A 20,568-nucleotide genomic window follows, 5' to 3' on the forward strand; every position below is an offset into this window, starting at 1 on the left:
GCATCAAACTCGAATCCCATCCTACTTTTTTAAAATATCTCTTTCACAAAATTGCGCTTCTCTGATGACATATAGATAAAAACTAGAATCAAACTTTCCCTCATACAACTACTGACTATGCTAAAATGGTCTGTTTTCTTTACGTGAAGCGCCATACTGTGAAGCTCTTCATTTTTGTGAAGGATTCTAGCCTATAAATGGAGTGATACTTAGACCTGTGAAGTAGTTTTTTTGAATATGGTAATGCATCATAAATGTGCACCTCTTCATGAACATTTCGTATAGTTAAGAGAGTTTGGTGAATATGGATTGAATCAATGGTACGAACAAACCTGATGAGAAAACAAACACGGTCTTGAACGTGGCCCAGTGTTTTCTAGTCTGTTTCCACTGTTATTGGCAGGAGTCTTGTTGTCTGAAGTGCAGATGAATGCCCATAAATGACTTTTTGAACAGGCAATATCTGATATGAAATGAGTTTCACACCATCTGTTTTTCATTCCTGTCATGCTCTGATGTTCCTCCCCTCCGTTTGTCATTTCAGAGAAGTCGACGCAAGAATGGTGTTAGACATTTTCGACGAGAGACTGCATCCGCTCTCGGTAAGATACATTTCCATTATACCAATTTTCTAGAGTTGCCAGGATTCATCAAAAGACGAACCACACAAACAGATGAACAGCAAATAAGCTCACGCAGATCAAACAGTGGGGAAATCCTATCCTAATCTCCGGAGCCATCTGGATCATTCACATGTATTTTTTGTTAAATTTTTCAGGGTTTCAATCTGAGGATTTACAGAACCAGTCTGCTCGATGCTCTAAATCACACCATTCAAAATAATGCTCATTAATAAGCAAAATACTCAACTAGCAGCTTCCATTGTGGTAAAGATCAATTATTATTTTGTGGTATGTTTCGTATTCATATCATTTATTTTTCTTATCTTTTATTCATCACAGAAGTCTGAGATTCCTGCTGATTATGAAAAACACGACCCGGAGCAGAAGCAGATCTACCGCTTCGTCAGGACGCTGTTCAGCGCCGCACAGCTCACCGCTGAGTGCGCCATCGTCACATTGGTGAGTGTCTATGTGGGTGAGTTTCAGTGCTCACACTAGGAGGGAGTGTTGCTTCCTGATTCTTAGTTTTTTCCTCTTTGGGGACTTATTTCTGTTGCCTCCCTCAGACTTTTTATTTCTTCTTCTGGATTCATATGAAATGCTCTGTATATTCCTCTAGAGTAGGTGTCTCTTAAGTTCTCACAGAAAATTGGGAAGTAACAGAAAACTGGTGGCAAGTTAGGAATTTAAGAACTTTCCTTTACCGTGTTGTTCTCCAAAGCGCAATGAATCCTGGGATAGGTTGGGCCAGGAAGGATACACTCTTTGGAGCCTTCGTTCCTCGGGGATGAAAGGATGCATTTGGAGGCCGCATTTGAAGGAGCCTTCAAAATGGGACCGTCTGTGTGACGCAATCGTTTTTCAAAACCAGCCTCCAAACGGATGTAGTCCCTGAATTGAGACGCAGCTAATGTTTTAATAACAAGTATCAAAGTCATTGTGCAGTCCCCTTTATACTGCACTGTTTTACTTCTTATTATATTCTTGTTTTTATGTTAAACAAGATAAGGCAGATAACCCTTAAAGTAAGGGAAATGTTAAAATAATATGTTGTTGACTCATTATGTACAATTTTCAGTTTAGTTTTTTTTATCTAGTGCGGACATCTTTTGTTACAGGAATTAGCCTCATCCCGAGGTCAAAGGTTAATTCCACATTTGAGCCGCACAGTGATCAGTTGATCTGTTTTAGCATCAAATCTCGTCTGTGATATTTGCTCAGAAATCTCGCTGTGAAATCATTTGGCTGTGGTCTGCTTGCACGGGGCTACTGTTTGCCGCAACATCACTGGCTCTGGATTCTTTGTTGTGCTTGTTTGTAGAGATGTGTGTGTCTGTGCAGTTGCATTCATATCACTCAGCATGTGGGCTGCTTCTCATTTCACGCGAGCTTTCTTCTGTCTGCTGCCAGATGAGAGTGTACATGCGCTGTGTGCTGGCAGCCTCGGGGCCACAACAGAGATAGCTTAGCATGGCCCCACAGGCACAAAGCCCAACCCAGCATGACCGGTCCAATTAGCCACCAGAGCTGTGCTAGCGGGCGAGTCAAACCAGACTGGTCTCATTCCATTCGTCTAAACCAGAAGGGACAATCATTTTGTCCAGTAGTCGCATGGTAATGATCCTCCAGCTCACCAGCACCTACTTTCCAACAGTTTTCTAGGTTTCCGTTCAAGTTTGAAAGTCACATAATGCTGACAGTTCTGCTGCTGTGCAGATTCAGACAGAATTATAAGTGGAACGCACAGTATCTTCCACTCTGCCATAAAAAATACAGCGTCTCTGCAAACCAGAATTTTTTTTCTTCCAGACTTGTCAGCTGAGATGTCTAATCTTTAAGCTACAGTGAGCGGCCTGAATTCAGATCACTGTTCAGCCTGCAGTTCATATTATTCATGGGAAATTAAATTTTAACTCCCTAATTAGTTCTGGGAAAAATACAAGAATATGATCAGATTTTAATCAAAGATATTTCCTGGGACAAGTGATGCATGAAATCTTTATGGACAATCTCCTGCTCCACATGTTTTAGACTTGTCCCTATCTATCTAAGTTCTGGTCTGAAATTTTGAAATCTTTCAAATCACGTTCCACCTGATCGTCTAACGGCCCGGTTTTATACCCCCCCGACCAATGCTAACACTTCACTGTTGCTTAATAGAATCATATCGATCATATACCCCCTTTGAGCTAGACGACGTGTAAATCTTAAATGGAAACATGTATTGCTACCTACCCATAGCAGATGGATCAATAATGTTTTACATTATATCAAGTAGAGAAGATCAGATTTTCTGTGAAAAGCTCTTTGAGGAAGAAAAAAAAACTTGGTTACCCTGCCTGAACTACGTAAAGACCTTTACACTTATTCCAGATGAAGGGGGTGAATAAAGTTATAGTCCTATACACACACTTACACATGCAATGATTTTCTTTTACTGTTTTGTTTTGTATTTATTAGTATCATCATTATTGTTGTTGCTGCTTTTATTGTCCCAACTGTGTTTGTGTGTGCCTGCCTTTAATCAGGACCCAGTACATGACGGCCGTTCTATCATTTAGCTTTTACCCGTCCAGGTTTTGTCAGACGATATCAAAATTCTGTTTGAACTGAATATTACAAAGGTCCTCTATGTGACGAGTGGTCTGTGCGTGTTATTGTTGCTTTGTTCTGGTGTTGTTTTGTTTTTAGCTCTGCTGCTGGGAAGGGACGGGTGAGAGGGAGGGATGGTCTATACACACAATATAAAGTATTTAAAATAATTACATAATAGAATTTAATAGACTAACTCATAATTAAATTGCTGAATTGAAATTTTTTTAATTACAATAATAACTACAACAAAAGTAAGACTAAAGGTTGGCCTGTGCCTGTGGGTGTGCACTTTGCAGACCAGTTTTTATGAAAACGTCTATGCAAACTTTGAGGTGTAGCCTCTATCAGCAAGCTTGACATTATGTTATCCCTGTGCAGCAAACCACTACAGCGTCCACTGACGAGAGCAAACTACAATGTGATAGAATACATTCTCTCATAGATCCTAACAAAACGATGATCAATGGATCTGCAGGATCAGCCTCTGTTCCGACTTGTAAGAAACAGCTACCTGTGGGTTTGAGTGCGCTTTGTGATCTGCACACTGTGGGAATTCTGGCTACTGAAGGAGAGACAGAGAAATGGAAATGGGGGAGAGAGAGAGAAGTAGAGAGATAGACGTGTTCGATCCACATGGATATTTTATGAGGAGCTCTGAGGGAAGAATTCATCATCTGCTGACATCTTGTTATTTTGGGTTTTATACCTGGAGGAGAAGTAGGCAGGAGAATGCAAAACAGTTCAAAAGTCTGTGAAGGAATGTCAGGAGGAGTAGAGGGTAGTTAAACGTGATAAGAACATAACATGGTTATTCCATAGAAAAATGATTGATGTGATTTTTATTATGTCATGTACTTGCTGATCTTTTGTGTATTGTGAAATTGTTAATAAAAAAAAAATCTAGCTATCAATCAATGGTGATTGACAGTTGTGTGAGTTGACCTGACCGACTCAGCCTGCAGGAGTTTTCAGTGTTAATCTGATGTCACATCTTAAACCGTATTCGGACGTGAACTCTGCAGACAATCGGGTGCGGACATTCTCTGCAGTTTTCCTTCACATATGAAAAATGCAGCAGGAGATTAGAGTGAGGAGTGAGACGCATTCACAAGCAACAGGCAAGTGTCCGGAACATTCAGGCACAAGTGATGTTTGGGTAGAGCACGCAGGAGGCGGGACGTATCGTATAATTGCGTTGCAGAAAGCACGTGAATCTGTTAACAGCACATCAGCGTTTTTATTACCTAAAGCTCTTGAATCTAGTCGTCTTTCCAAGTTGTCAAGTTCTGTATGACACATCTTTTTCATCCTCAGATATTTATATTCTTTTTGTTTTCTTTTCATTTTTGCTTCTGTCATGTGTTTGCGTTCTCACGTACAGCCCCTCAGGCTGATTTACTAGAATTTTTCATTTCAGTGCCTGTCTGAAAGCAACACTAGTCTGATTTCATCACAAGATCTTGTTTAATTGTTGTTCTAATGCTGTGTTCAATCTTTTGGAAGAAAAGACCGACAATAAACAGGTTTCTCAGTTGTGCATAGTCTCTTTAATGCTTCTTCTGAGTTACTTACGTGTGACACGCCTCTTTGTCTCAGGTGTACTTGGAGAGGCTCCTGACCTACGCTGAGATCGACATTTGTCCTTCCAACTGGAAGCGCATCGTGTTGGGAGCCATCCTCCTGGCGTCCAAGGTGTGGGACGATCAGGCCGTGTGGAACGTAGACTACTGCCAAATTCTCAAGGATATCACTGTGGAGGACATGTGAGTCACCGGAGACACACGTTTCATATCATGATCACAAATCATATTGTTGCTGTGTAAAGGCAGATGGATTCAGCAGCTGATGATGGCTGTTAACAAACACTTACACATATTCTTTACAGGTTACATTTCCTCTTGTCTTGTGAAGTCAGGTTTATTTATATAGCACTTTTACAACAACCTCAGTCGACCTAAGTGCTGAACAGGCTTAAAAACACAAATAAAAGAATATATATATTTTAAAATAATTGAATTGAAAATACAAAAGCATTAAAACAAACATGAGAAATGATTGAGAATTCTAATATTGCACAATAAGAGATAAAATCAAGGTCTTAGAGTCAAATCAAGAAGTGGTCTGAGCATTTCAGATATGAATATATGAGCTCTTCCAGAGATTAGGAGCAGCCACTGTAAAGACCAGTCTTAATGTTTGAGCGTAGAGTTTGTGTCATCTAGAAGCATCAGGTTGGTCGACATCAGTGCAACAATAATTATTAATGTGGGGTATTTATCATAGATAATCACGTGTCTGTGTAAGGAAGGTGGCAGTAGATGTGTTTTATTAAACCACAGGACGACACTGAAAATGTGATTTTACTCATAATTACAAATACATGGATTTATATAGACAATCGTTCATTACTCATCTTCTATTGGTAAGTAAATTGGCTGCAGCTGATATTTAACTTAATATCTTTTGTAAGAGCTGATAAGATGTATCTAGTGACGTAGTAGCCTGTAGCTCTCAGTTGGAGTTGATTCATGTGTGGAGCAGGACAGTTTGTTGACCAAGTCAAGCACAAAGAGTGAATCATGTAACTTTTGTCCATGTTCTAAGTCAACAGTTAAAATGCAGTTCCTGCTACCGAATATTAATTTTGTGTCAAGCTTATTACCAGTTTTCTCTAAAAATATTTGTTTTCCCTCTATGTACTTATTTTCTTATCTATAGCCGCTTTAATTTGTGCTGCATACCCTAAGATCTAATGCTCGATTGCAATATTTAGAGTTGGCATAATTTAAAGATTTAAGTAGCCTCAACTAAACTTTTTTGGGTCCAATTGGCCCAACTTTGCTCCCAGTCTAAAAAGCAAGTTATCTCAGTCCAGTTGTTGTTTTTTTTTGTTTTAAAAATAAATTTGGTTCGTGAGAAACAAGCCGATGTCAACAATAACCACTCAGTGCTGCAGTGGTCTTGTGATGGAGAGAACTGTCTGCAGTGGTTCCATCACAGCAGCTTAGCTCAAAAAGAAACCAGTGTCGGTCTGTGGGAGCTGCAGCTTCACATGACTGAATATACCGCACAATGTTTTAAATAAAGTTGGCACTGGAGTGAATACTGTAGCATTTTTTAAAGTTGTTTGAAACCGAGAGGATGGAATCCTGAGAGGAAACACGAGGTGTCCACCAGCTGGAGCCTGACCAGAGTAGAGGATAACGTGCGTCTCTCTCTCTCTCTCTCTCTCTCTCTCTCTCTCTCTCTCTCTCTCTCTCTCTCTCTCTCTGTGTGTACCTCCTCCTTCCACTCCTCCTTTCCCTTCCCCCTCTCCCAAATGAATTCCAGACTTTCCTTCTATTCGCAGTGAAAAACAGTACTTTACACAGCGATGGTGGTATAGTGGTGAGCATAGCTGCCTTCCAAGCAGTTGACCCGGGTTCGATTCCCGGCCATCGCAGTTACCCTTTTATGCTTAAGATTGTTCTTTTAGTCCGGCAGTTTACAGTTTAGGACATTTGTGCTTCAGTTGTAAGTGTTGCTGACCTGGTTTCATTGCTATTCTAGATGCTAGACGTTTGTACGTGTTTCGTTTGTGTCTTCACCTCAGTGTGTGACAAACAGTCAGGGTCTTTTTATGCTGAGAATAGCCTGTGTTTGTGAAGTCTGCCTGGGTTCAAGTGGTGTTGAGTCACATGTATGGTGGTCTTGATACACTCAGGTTGACCTTTGCCCACTCGATGGTCATTTGTTGTGGCCACGAAACACGATGATAGAGGATCGTGACACAGAAGGTGCAGTTTACCCTTTCTTAGAGGATTTATACAGCTCATAGCTTTTATCTGTTCTTCTTGCACCTTTTACCTAAAAATAAACATCACTGATTCACATGATGTAAAGTCGCCGAGGTTAAACAGGGCTAGTTTTTCAGAGGCTGGCCATAAAGAGATGCACTGTTAACGTTAGGGATCACTCTGAATACTAAATATTCAAATGGAAGCTGCTGTGTGTCATAGTTACTGAGTGTTTCAGACGTGGTAAAAGCATTTTGAGCATGTGGGACCCTCCGCTCTCTCCTATACGCCACATCCGTCTCAAATCCACAGGAATGTCTGTATCAATCTGAGGTGGAACATGATGCTGAAGACGTGTTGCCACTGATACAACCTCTGACCTCCTCCGCATTCATGCCCCTCTGTGCCAGCGGCTCTATATTCTTGTCCTTGGGCACAGCTGACTTACTGTAATCCACCTGTGTCTGTGAGAGAGGAGCCCGGCATGTGCTTCAGCTGTGCATGTGGGAGTTTACCGGACAATATTTAACCACCGATTTCTTTGGAAGATCAGTGTTATTTTTATTTTATTAGACACACAGCCCTTTACAACTCCTGCCTGTAAAACAACAGGAAGGGAGTTTAAGGAAGAATTATGCAAAGTGGAGAAACGGATGAAAATAGCAGAGTGAGTCCCACGTTGAGATAAAAAAGAAGCAGTGTTATTAGGCAGAATTTGGATACGGTGAAGTCTAAATATAGCTCGTCTGTTGCTGCATGCCTGTAAGTGTGCATGGGTGAGGTTGGGTTGGGGGGGGGCAGGCAGGCAGGCAGGCAGGCAGGCAGGCAGGAAGAGATGGATAGTGTTCTTCTTCTGTCGGTTGCAAAAATGCAAAAATTAACTGCTTGTGACTGAAGAGAAATAAATGAAAGCAGCTGTCATCACGCAGCAGAGAGGATCACAGAGCTGTCGTGCATGAGGCAACGCATGACAATAGCGTTTATGATGTGGGATTAATATTCTTTCTTACACATAATGCTGAGGGGCCTCCAATGCTCGGATATCATTCCCTTTCTTTTTGAGGAAAGGCTTAGATTTGGTGGGCGTGCTGGGGATTTACTCAGTGCTTGTGCGTGGGTGCTGTGCACGTGAAGATAACACCCACTGTCTCTGTCTGTGTGTGTGTGTGTGGCGATGGATTTGCCAGGATGGTGTCAGGAGCACTTCAGCCTCTATATTTCCTCTTCAGTCTCTATACACAATTCCTTTGCAGACAGAAAGTCAATCTCAATAGACTCACTAACTAACCGCCTCCTAACTAAATACCTGATTTGTCAAACCTCCTCTCTCCCTGCTAAAGGAATGAGCTGGAGCGTCAGTTCCTGGAGCTGCTGCAGTTCAACATCAACGTGCCGTCCAGCGTCTACGCCAAGTATTACTTCGACCTCCGCTCGCTTGCTGAGGCCAACAACCTCAGTTTCCCCCTGGAGCCCCTCAGCAGGGAAAAGGCCGCGAAACTGGAGGTGAGTAGCACACACACTGACCCCGTTCAGGTCTCGTATTAACACCCGTCCAAAGTGATCCAATCACAAGTGGTCAGGTTCAGGTCTGAAAGCACCCAAATGCATCCTGAGATCACTCAATCCAAATTCGAAGGTTGTCTGGGACACATGGCCACATTCTTTTTCGCTGTGGGAATCTAAATCCGTCCTTAGCCGAAGGTCCGCCTACTCAGCTGACTTCATCTGACCCGCTACAGTTTCACAATAAACCAAACATACTTTCATGCGTCTTAGTGTCAATATTGCGATTTGTTTGTAGCCACAATATAAACACTGACAATCACATGACTGATACTTGGTCAAATCTTCCTTCATAGCTGCGAGCATCCATTCATTCATTCATCCCCTCTTGACTCTATTCGCCCTCTCTCTCTCTCTCACTCTCTCACTCACGCCACAGAGTGACATCGGACACATCTCTAAACTCAAACTGGGTAGAAAACATTAGTTGGTCTTTGTGGACAGAAATGATGTACGTGATTATTTGCATGTAGAGCAGGGAAGTGATATCGGATCACAAGTGGTTACAGAGACACAATCAAGATGGATGTTAAGTCTGAACAGGGCCACAGAGAAGTGGAAGTAGATTTCGATATTGGAGCAGATCGAACAGAAACATAACGAAAGAAGGGAAAAGGAAGCGGTTTGATCAAATCTGAGTCAGATTAGAAGCTTCCTGACTGTGAAATACAATAAACCAAGGCCATCAGGGTAATTAGTATTTTGGAGAGCTTCAGCTCAACGCACATAAACACAGAGACACAAAGCACGGAGTGTGGATCCTCTGTTGGGCGACGGATGTTGCTGTGTAATTAGCTTCTCTGCGCCAACATCTGTCCCTCTGCCTTTCTGCACTTAGTATTTCAAACAGGTCTGAGACACAGTGTTGATGTTGGAGGATGAATCTGCCTGCTTTCTTTCACTCTCTTCATCTAAAATAGACTATTCATCTAAAGCAGACATTTTGACATTTCCCAGCAGCAAAGTACTGGTATAATTAATAACATAAATAATGGCTGCTTGACTTTCTTGTTCCAGAGCCGTTGTACTGTGCATGATGTCTGAATTGTACTTCAGTAGATTACAGATATTTGTTAATGTTACTAGTGCTTTCGATGACAACATTTTTCTTTTGACTTCCAGGCCATCTCACGGTTATGTGACGACATATACAAGGACTTAAGGAAACACGCCAAGAAGAGGTCAGTGAGCGCAGACAACCTCACGGTGGTGCGGTGGTGTCCGGCCATCCTTTCCTAACACCGGCTGCCGGCAGCGTGCGTCGGAGGAGCACATAGACCTGTCACACGTACTCTGATCTCTGCCTGGTCAGCAGGCAAACCAGGTGGGCAGCAGTCCTGTGGACCAGTGTCTGGAATACACACACACACACACACACACACACACACACACACACACACGCACACACACGCACACGCACACACATACACACAATCTGGCACTTTTACAAGTGTGATTGCGCCCTCCCTGGGTCGTTGTACATAAAACAAGTCCCACTGGCTGCCTGCACTGAACCAAACGGAGCTGAGCTGAACCAAACTGAAGTGTGTGTGTGACTGAGAGCTGTTGCAATGAAGACCTGGACTGCAGAAAAGAAGAGGCGGCCAAATGGAAACATAGAGTGTGTGAAGCTGGTAGAAGAAAAAATAGGAACAAGGTGTAAAGTGGAATACAACTCATGACAGCGGCAGCAGCGTTTCATAATTCCCTTAGAGGCTCAACTGTTTTATACGGTTGATTGACGGGGGCCATGAACATTCCTTTATTTTTAATATTTCGGCTCAGTCTGTTTCTTGATGGCACATCTAAAACTTTAAATTCTCATTTCCTCACTCTTGCTGTTCTTTATCTGTTTATTCACATTTCCGTCCAGAAAGCTCAAACACACACAAAGGAGGGACGTGTACATTCCACTGTTAACTTTAGTGTACAGTTAATAAATTGCCGGACTGCGTATCGTCAGCCCTCCTCGACGTGATGTCTCATTTACATCGTAGCCATTTAACCGAAGCTCTCATGCAGAGGGTGGATGCAAGTCAGTGTTTAGCTCAAGGGCGCTGTGGCAGGACCTAGGAATTCAACAGTGTACCGATCCAGTTGCAGAACGGTTTATCTTGACCACCATTCAGATTCAGCTTAAAAGCAATATCCATGCAGCACATGTACTTGGGAGAAGACAGACTGGACGACGGGGGGTCCACTACTCTGAGACATACTGTTGTACTTTCTTCACTGCCATTGTCCCAACCTGTGGTGCCTGTAATAAGCTAGTTTAACACTCCCCCTTTTCTAGTGGAGGAAATAAAGAACAAAGAACTGAAGTATTTTTATTTCTTCAACATTTTGTACGGTTCTTCCAGCTAACAAACAAACAAACAGCACAAACGGAATAACGACATTTAGAAGCCACTTAACGCATGATTCTGCAGGGTTGTTTTTCTTGATGTTCTTCTGGGGAGGACCGAAATGAAGGGAAATGTATCGAGTGACAATTCTGACAAACTTACAAAAAGATAGATTGTAAAAAATAAATAAAAAAGATCTAAATTGTTTCTGTACAGTGTAAATACAGCTCCAGTGTGCAAATCTGTAGACTGAAGTCGTACTGTTAAAAAAAACAACACAAAACCCTTCCCCAAATAATGATGTTAGGATATTTATATTGGATCCGTTTTCAATGTACATGATGGGGAGGGTAAATATGATTAAAGTAAGTATTAACATTTAAATGGGAGACACCACTGAAGATTTTTCTGTCTTGTTTTCTTGTTCTGATGTGTTCACACTGCAGGAAATGCCATTTTATGTATCACATTCTTCATACGGTATAGATAGATGTACTGTATTGATCCCAAATTGGGAAATTATTGAAGTAAAAGGCACATTTTAATAATATGAATTCTTAGCCCCACTCTCTGTAAACATTGCCAGATTCATAGATTTCTGATTAAAGTAAATAATACCTGTTTTGTATGGAGTCCTGAATCTGACTTAATATATCAGGTTTCCAGATCGATGAAATATAAAGGGGTTAAATTAAAAAAAAAAGGCTTTGGAAGAACCTTTTGAGTAAGAGTAAATATGTTTTACATCTATTTTACCAACTGATTAGTGGTGAAGTAAAAAACAACTTTTACAGCAGTTGGTCAGTTTTGGGGCTCCACAGTTTTTTATTGGAAATAACAACTGATATTTTTGCTTTTTTTCTTGACATTCTTCACCTCAGAAATAGGAAAATATACAGGAATATAGTCGAGGCTAATCCCAGTAAATCTCGGGTAAAATCTCAGATTTAATTGGTTCATTTCATTTGAGTTTTTTGAGGATATGATTTGATCAGTGGGTCAAGTAATGTCTTTAAACTATAAACTTTACAATAGTGGTTGTTTGCCTTATGGTCATCTGGACTCACATTATTCTTGACTACATCACTGTATGCTTAAAAACATCAGTACATAACCTGGAGATGTCAACATTTTATAAAAAAACTAAAAAAATCAGGAAAAGGTCTAATTCCGAACAGCGTAGGCTCCTTCAAGCCTCTGGGTTATTTTGTGCATTTCATCAGCAACTTCCACGTCTGTGATTTAAGTCACGTTTCGTTCAGCTTCTAGAATCAGTCGGCCGGGTGTGTGAGATCTCCACCACTGACCAGCTGCTGTGAGAAGGGACAGACCAGTGTGGACCGTCTTGTTCCATGCTTTGCTCTGAACCACTTGCACATAAATAAAAGTACATGAAAAAGGAGTCGGGACTCGGAGAGAGCAGCTGTCGTTTCGCACGGTGCTTTGAACGAGTGGGGAGTAAAAGTACAGAATATACGTCTTTAGGAAAAGTAACGTCGCTGGAGTTGCTGTTGTGAGTTCAAACTGTGAGAGGTGTTTGAAGATTGTATATCCTATTTATTGTTTGTAAGTGTGCGTGCGTACAGCCCAGTGAAGCGTTGATGCCATGTGGTCAACTGCTCCGAGTCCTGAGATGGAGAATACCCCCCGACAGACCGTGGGTCCGTGGCGTCCTGTCTGATGGTTACTAGGTGTGTGTGTGTCATAGCCTTGTGCACTGAACTCTACCTCTGCATAGGGTTTTACTTCTCTCTCGGTTTTCCTTCCTCGCTTCAGTGACAAGTTTTGGATTTTTACAAATTCGGCTTTGATCCTGACGGTTTCCTGTGCTAACGTCAGTCAACTGCTGTAGCTGTGACCTGTTTTATTTGTTTGTTTTTTCATGGGTATTTTCAACGAGTTGTACTGTATTCTGTCGTTATCGTCAGTGGATTTCTTCCCTTTTAGTGAGTCGGTTATTTGTTCCTGTTCTCAGTTTGCCAAACTCAGATCTCTCTCTTTCTCTGTGTTCTTTCTTCTTTGTATGTTTTTTTTTTTCTCTTATGATTTAAAGAACTGCTCCCGATTCTTCTTATCTTCTGAAGCAATGTTTAGAGAATCCTGCAAGAATTAAACTTTACATTCTTTAAATAAAACCACATGTGTGACTCTTGTTTTATCATAATTTCCAATTGGAAGAGGTAATAGTGACACAAACACACACACTGAGATCTCAAACCTTCCTCCATGGAGTTATCACAAATGCTTTCCACTTGGTCGCACAATATTTCGAGATGTTCTTCCCGTATTGTGCGACTGACTCAGCAGGGTTCCTCCTCCCACAGAGAACCATTTAAATGGCTCAGAGCAAGTGCTAATACAGAGATTACACTCTGCCATATTGTCACTCGGGGACACATTTAATCCTCTATATTAGCCTTCATTTGCATTTCAATCACCTCTCTGCTGAAGTGTTATACAAGTCAATTCAGCACAATGAAGAGGTGCCGTGGGCTTTTGTTAAAAAACGCTTTCCAATTTCCTTTCAGAGAGTTTTAGGAAGATTTGATCTCTTACCTTGGTTTGAGGACACCGGCACAACACACGCTTTTCTTCAGACAACTGTGAAGGTTCCAGATGCACAACATCAGATTGTGTAAAAGCTGCGAGGATGAGCCTCAAATGTCACGACCATTTATTGTCAGGTTTATTTTCTCTAAAGTGACATTTGTGTCTTGAGGCGTTTTTTCTTGTCCTTCGTGCCAAATGATGTTTCCGTGTGCACATTGATCTCTCCACAAAAAAGAAGACAAAATCAGACACTGTGTAGAAGATGAATGGAAACGCTGGTCTCTCATACCATCATAAACAGTGGGTTGCTATAGCACATATAGGAAGCACACATAGGAATGCATATGTAAACTGCTTCAATTCAATGTAAAAAGAGTGGTTTTGTTGTGTTTTATATTTTGTAGCTGGTCATATTAGCAAACAGATGTCTAGTATACCCCCAGAAGACGTTGTCAATCCTTTGGAGATGTGTCAGTGAATTATTCACTCTCCTTGTGCCTTTGATTTTGGTCTCCACCATATGCTACACTACAGTGATAGAAACACGAGACACTCATTGAACGTCGAACTTAAATGAAAATATTAACAAGTGCCGCTTTAAGAGGATGAGAAATTGTCTGATCCTTAATAAAACCCATATTTTTTGGCCATTTGCACATTTATGTACTTTTCATTCTCTCAGGTCGTCTGGAACAAGTCTGTCTGTTCCCGAGTCAAAAATCAAAAATGGAGAAGCAGCGTTCAGTTTTAATGCTTCACATATTCCACTATTCTCAGTTGTGTACAGTCGAGGAATGAAGACTTTTTGTTTGCCCTTTTTTTTTGTGAACAAATTTAGCAAGCTGTGCAAAAAGCACAGATGCTCAGTTATTTATAAAGATACACCCCTCCCTCTGGCAACATCCCACCCAATAATAAATTCCGTGGGGTTATCATTAACATAAAATCCTCTGTAATGCAGAAAGACAGCAACTGTGTGAGCTCATGTTATATCAGGCATAAAATCTATCCAAAAATACAAGTTTATATTGTATAAAGGCAGCAATATATAAGACATCTTTAGAAAGGTGTGTGAGTGTGTGTGTGTGTTGCAGCAGCACATGTGAAATCAGGTGTTTCTCATTGCCCTGTTAGCAACAATCAGACTCAAGCAGCTGAAGGGAACATTAACACTGTTCTGCACTAAATTACACTCTGAGGACGTCTGTGTGTGTGTGTCTTAACTTTACATGTCTGTATTGTCAAAGTATCTTAAATTAGCATTTTATTTGTTGCTGAGTGTTTCTGGAATGGTTGCACCTGTTGAGCCCCCCCCATGCTTAATTGGGCAGATGGTATGTTCCAGTTTAAGTACAGGCTGACAGGTCACAGGCCCAGTCACTGTACTGTGGTGGTTGTGTGAGGGTGGTTGTGTGTTGTAAGGTTGTGGGGTTCATATTTTGTTCTTTAGTTAAGCTTTGATTTCAAATTGAGTGTCCTTAACTTTTATTGGGTTTGTTTTTGGTTCGACCCATCTTGCTGTAACTTCCATGAATTAAACGTTTCCTTCTCCTTGGAGATGTTCACTCTTAATGCTGGCAAGGAAAGCCATCATGGGGAAGTGGGTTGGAGATGACCCTCCCTCTATTTCTATGCAGAAATCATTGATATGATTTCATTAGTCGTGAAGATGTTGTCCAGAAATGGAAGAGATGATTGGAGTTGTTGGGAATATATCTGACTGTGCTGCATTCAAGTGGTCAGCAATTATCTGAAGTGGAAGAGATGAAAACATGTACCAAGAAATGGACAGTTACAGCGCTTTACAAATGATTGACAAAATATAGGATGTTTAAATATGTGTTAAACACTCAGATTTAGAGACGAATGAAAATAAAAGAAATCAATAATTGAAAAGACCACAATAAAAGAAATATATATATATATATATATACACATACACACTACACACAAAAGGTGGACTAAATAGGTGGGTTTTAGATTTACGGTTTTAAAAATACCAACAGATCCTCTGAGGGCTGTTCCAGTGATTTTGTAACGGCTGAAAGCAGCATCACCAAATATTTTGGTTCAGGTCTTGTGTAACAGCTAAAAGAGAAGAACCAGATCTTTATAATAATAATAATAATCATATCAATAATAACTTGAATTTATATAGCGCCTTTCAAGAGACCCAAGGACACTTTACATGTCTGTAAGTTCAAAAGAAATAATAAAGGGACCTTACTGATTATAAACGACAAGCATTTCTGATCAATTGTGTGGTGCAAATCCAGGTTGTTCCTTTTTATAAATAACAGAAGAAAATCGAAAGGAAAAGTAACAGGTAACCAGGGTAATAATTGGGCATCACGTGTGCTCTCCTTTTGGTCTTTGTCAGCACTCGTACGGCAGCTTGTTGAATGAATTGTAACTGAAGTGTGTCCTTTGGTTAGACCTGAAAGCATGCATCAGTCTAATGGGCTAATGTGGTTGATTTAATTATTAGAAGTACTGTTGTGCTTCAGATTAATGATTAAAGATGCCGTTACTTCCCATGATGTTAAACGATCATAAAATCGCTTCTTGACTCTCATAAACTGGAATCAACTTTACAGCCTTCTCTCCTTTCACGAGGGCTAATCCACCGTCTGCATATCTACACGTTACCTTGATTTATCACTGGAAGATGCACGCTGGACGTGTGTATCTGTTTTGCAGCGTCCGGTTTGAACGTGCTTGCCATTGTGCTTGAGAACTTAACACTGCCGTTTAGAGTGAGTGAGGAGGAGGCTCGCTCCTCTTCTGTAAGGACGACCAGCAGCACCAAAATATCTCTGCAATGCCAGGACGGCAACATGCTGGAAGTGTGTTTAAGAATAGACCCACAATGGGGGCTCGCTCCTGTCTTCCGTTGTCTGAGGACAGACGGCAGTTGTCTGCAGGGTACAGAGGCAGAGGTAAGACAAGAGGATCTGCGTGGTCCAGAGGAGAGAATCCCCGTGTCAGACTGTCACTGGAAACCTTGTGTCCAACCTCCTGGAGGTTATTGTGCCCCTGGAAACAACTCTGCCCCTGGGAAAGGGTAGATGTGGGAAGAGGAGAAGAACGATAGTTGGATAAGGTTTGAGCTGCTGGCTTAGTTTTCGCTGTGGCCTGGAACCTGAGGACCAGAAGATCAAGTGCGTAATCATGGCTGGACCAAGTGCTTCTGAGATCATCTTTATCTCTGTCAATCACAGCATCACTTTGATGGGTGAGTTGGCTTTCTGGCTTATTTAAATATGTCATTCTTGTATGATTTGTGTGCATGGAAATATTCTCAGCTCTTCTGTGGATGTTTAAAACTCAAGAGCAATTTCAGATATTTTTTTTTGGGGGGCCAGTTTATCATAAAATCTCCCTAGTCCTATCAGAACATATTAAAATCCCAATGTGCTTTCCTTCCAGGGAAAGTGTGGCTCATTGTGATGCTCTTCCTCCGCATCCTGATCCTCCTCTTGGCTGGTTACCCTCTCTACCAGGACGAGCAGGAGCGATTCGTGTGCAACACCATTCAGCCTGGTTGCGCCAACGTGTGCTTCGATCTGTTCTCCCCCGTCTCTCTCTTCCGCTTCTGGCTGGTGCAGCTCGTCACCTTGTGTATCCCTTACTTCATCTTCATCATCTACGTGGTTCACAAGGTGTCCAATGGCCTCACCGTGGATCTGAACACCTCCGGTCACATCAGCGCCACGCCACTGTTCAAGATCCGTCAGGAGCCGTTCAGCAAGAGGTCCGTGAACAAGGCACCTCTGGTAGCTGAGGGCTTCACAGGAGGATACATCCTACACCTGATGTTTCGGACCTTGCTGGAGGCTGGGTTTGGAGCTGCTCACTACTATCTGTTTGGTTTCTACATCCCCAGGAGGTTCCTGTGCCAGCATCCACCGTGCACCACCCAGGTGGACTGCTACATCTCCAGGCCCACGGAGAAGACCGTGATGCTCAACTTCATGCTTGGCATGGCTGCTCTGTCCCTTTCCTTAAACGTGTTGGATTTCATCTGCGCGATCAAGCGCTCAGTGAGGCAGAAGATCAAGAAGAAGATGATGATGGAGAAAATATATGAGGAAGAGCAATGTTTCCTCTCAGGCGGGGAAACTTCTAAGGGAATGGACATAAATGCCCCCCTGGCTCAGCAGGATTTAGAGGGGGACGCTGGTCAAATGGGGGGTTTCCGGAAGAGGAGAGGTAGCGGAGGGGGGGTGCTTGCTTTAGCTCTAGAGCCACCTCTCTTGGAGAACTCCTCTCTTTCCCGCTCTCCGGGATCCACAGGTTGCAACACCAACGGGAACAACGGCTATTCCGTTACCCAAGAGGAGCATCCGGAAAGGAATGGCAGTGAGGTGGCTCTCTGTCCCCCGGAGCCAATGGGGACGCCCAGATCCATTCGCGTTAGCAAGCGCAATAGAGTCAAACCGCCACCTCCCCCCAGACGGGACCTTGGGTTGCCCCCTGGGGCATTGGTGGGGCAAACTGGGGATGGTTCCCCGGCAGCAAAAACCTGTACCAGAAGGGTGGGTCAGTACACGCTGGTGGAGCTGGGTAGTGGTGCAGAGCCTCAGTGCAACGATGATGCTCAGGACAAAAGATCAGAGTGGGTTTGACTGCTTTCATTTCCAGGTTATTTTGAAACCTAGGAGTGGGGCACATGGATGTGAGAGTAATATGAGAAAAGGATTGAGTTAGCACAGCGGCAGCAACTGTTGGAGCCGACATCCTGCCCTGCTCTCAACCTCAGTTGACAACACAGACTGCGCTGCCACTCGGAGAATCCAGAACAGCAATTCATTCACCGAGACGCCTCGGACGTATGAGGCACACCATCGTAGCACATTGCCTTTTGTTTCTATCCCAGTGACGCAAAACGACAAGAATTCAAGTCACGACTTAGTCATAACAAAACAGGTCAGGTCACTCGAGCCTCAAGTGTCCCTGAGCAAATCTCAACCTTGAGAAAGTCTAAAAAGAGTGCAGTCCACCTGTTTGTCCCCTTGTTGGCTTTCCCCTACCACCAATGACAGACTGTTCATAAACAAAGGCAGGCCTTGACTTTTTCCACCTACACAAACACCCAACCCTACCATTGTCATTCTATGTGATACACCCAAAGACCCCCTCTGATGTGTGTGGGTCACGGGGGTTAATGTGGATGCAGGTAGCCTATGGGCCCGGCGCCTGGATGTTAAGGTGACCTTTCAGGAGGTCGAAACGAGAGACAATCATCCCGCTAAGGTGCTGTTACTGGGCTCGTGGAAGAGAATAGGATTCCTCCGTCAGCAGTGAAGGACACGACGAAGTCCCCTTAAAGCCAGCATAGGATCACAAAGCAATTACGCTCCCCCATAGGGGCTCTGTATTTATGGAGACAGCTTGTCACTCTATTTCAGGGCCTCGTGGAGCTTAGGAGGAATACAAGCCTTAACATACACTGACACTAGAAATAGAGCACGGCGGAGCTCTGCAAAGGAGCAGCGTGGTCTGATGCCCTTCAGGATGTCTGCACCCGGCTCGCTTTGGTTTCACTTTGATCAAAGCTCATTCGCTAATGTGGATCGGACACCTGCATCGCACTGACACATGTCGATCACAGACGTTACGATAACAATCGAAGCATATATTGCTTTTTGCTGAAAGGCTTCTGGGTTTGTCAGCAGTTTCTGAACATCCCGGGACTCTGACACTCCCACAGTAAATCAGCAGCATCACCACTGGATTGTCGCTCTATAGCTCAGGGGTCGGTCTTTGTGTAAATGGATAGCTTTTGATCTTCCTCCTCTTCTGGGCTCCTTTGAAGCAGCACAAAAAGCTCCCGGCGTCATATCTCACCTGTATCCATGGAGCGCTGCGCCCAAAGAAGCTAGACCACAGCGGGGGGGGGTTTCACAGTGACGCGTCTTCTGCACACACACCCAGTGTTGACTGTAAACGCACGACCTTACTTTCACCCAAGCTGGACTCTGTTACACTTGTTGATCATTGGTTTTCTGCACTCTAATATCTGTTGGTAGATGAACATTCTCGAAATGAGTCCTATGAAGAGCCATCAAGTGTTATTTTTTGTTGTAGTATATTATGTAGTAATGTGTAGTATATCATATTCCAATAAAATGTTCTTATCTTTCATGTGAAATTATGTATTTGTTTGTTTTCATGTGTTTCACCTAATGACTTCAATAGAAAGTGATATTTGTGTCATAGATATATCTTTTCATTAGAGTTATTGATATTCTATAAAAACTACTATGACATTGACGATGGCGTCATTTTCAAAGCACTTTAATAAAACTATTGTTTGGTCCAGTCCATCGTGCTGTGAAAGCTTCAGTACTTTTGTTTGACGTCATGCTGCACTCCAGTGAAGCAAAGTGTGAAAGGCTGCCATGTTGAATCCAGTACTTGAAATCAGTGCCTCTGGTGTTGGGAGGAAATACTTAGAAATGTGAATATTTGTCTTCAGAAATCTCGGAAAACAAAAGTTATTAAAAGTTGTGGTGAATTATCTTTAAGCTCTTTGTTGAAATGCAGATCTACAGGTCAGACTGGGAACCAGGGCTGGATTCCCCTGCTGGAGGGTCCTGGGGCAAAATTGAACTGTGGGGGCCCATTCTTCCTCAAGTGCCCCTCAGGTCTCCTGTTCCACAGTCACGGAACCTTTTCCCTATTAAACCCCAATCATTGGTTAACTTACTACATAATATATCAAAGAGCTTCAGTTGTTGCGAGTGGAATTTGTATTGCAGGTGTACATACTGTGAAAGAGGAAAAATAAATACTGTGTTTTTATTGAATGATTAGCTGAGATTGTTGAGTTTTTGAATTGTGGCAGATATGTTCATATATAGGATTTGTGGATAAAGGATCTGTAGCGCCTCTTACTGTTCAAACAGGAGGTGAGAGCTAATTGTTTTTATACCCTTGTGATGGTGTGTTTGTGGTAAAGTGATTCAAAAGACTTACTTTACGTATAAAAGAGGGTACTTGCGTTTACTCAAGTGGGTTTATGTGGTACATTTCTGTGTATTTATTTGTACTCTTACCAAAGGTAAAATGTTGAGCCCTTCCTCCACCGCTCCTAAAAACCTGTTGATTTGT

At 42.4% G+C, this 20,568-nt stretch overlaps 2 protein-coding genes and 1 non-coding gene across 6 annotated transcripts in view; all 3 read left to right on the forward strand.

The window, feature by feature from the left end:
- Nucleotides 1-13,037, forward strand: part of ccny (cyclin Y) — a 42,920-nt gene extending 29,883 nt beyond the window's left edge. For all 4 annotated transcript variants that reach the window (XM_035142392.2, XM_035142394.2, XM_035142393.2 and 1 more), the window contains 5 exons: nucleotides 545-602; nucleotides 963-1,082; nucleotides 4,815-4,981; nucleotides 8,335-8,497; nucleotides 9,680-13,037. In XM_035142392.2, the coding sequence (XP_034998283.1) occupies nucleotides 545-602; nucleotides 963-1,082; nucleotides 4,815-4,981; nucleotides 8,335-8,497; nucleotides 9,680-9,796 (625 nt within the window). In that variant the 3' untranslated portion in view covers nucleotides 9,797-13,037. The remainder of the gene's footprint in view (nucleotides 1-544; nucleotides 603-962; nucleotides 1,083-4,814; nucleotides 4,982-8,334; nucleotides 8,498-9,679) is intronic.
- trnag-ucc lies at nucleotides 6,589-6,660 on the forward strand. The gene has a single exon. It is a non-coding gene; the product is annotated as a tRNA-Gly (tRNA).
- Nucleotides 13,038-15,906: 2,869 nt separating the features above from the next.
- Nucleotides 15,907-19,534, forward strand: LOC118098615 (gap junction delta-4 protein). The gene is made up of 2 exons (XM_035142624.2): nucleotides 15,907-16,687; nucleotides 16,882-19,534. Exons 1-2 carry the CDS (start codon nucleotides 16,624-16,626, stop codon nucleotides 18,078-18,080), a joined length of 1,263 nt encoding a protein of 420 aa, XP_034998515.1. The 5' UTR covers nucleotides 15,907-16,623; the 3' UTR covers nucleotides 18,081-19,534.
- The last annotated feature ends 1,034 nt before the right edge of the window (nucleotides 19,535-20,568 follow it).

Source organism: Hippoglossus stenolepis, chromosome 19 (assembly GCF_022539355.2).
Source record: "Hippoglossus stenolepis isolate QCI-W04-F060 chromosome 19, HSTE1.2, whole genome shotgun sequence".
NCBI classification, from domain to species: Eukaryota; Metazoa; Chordata; class Actinopteri; order Pleuronectiformes; family Pleuronectidae; genus Hippoglossus; species Hippoglossus stenolepis.

What these genes read in the sequence shown, in the direction of transcription:
- LOC118098615 (XM_035142624.2), top strand. Translation starts at nt 16,624, where the DNA reads ATGGCTGGACCAAGTGCTTCTGAGATCATCTTTATCTCTGTCAATCAC. An exon ending in TCACAGCATCACTTTGATGG is followed by an intron (nt 16,688 to 16,881) that starts GTGAGTTGGCTT and finishes CTTTCCTTCCAG; the next exon opens with GGAAAGTGTGGCTCATTGTG.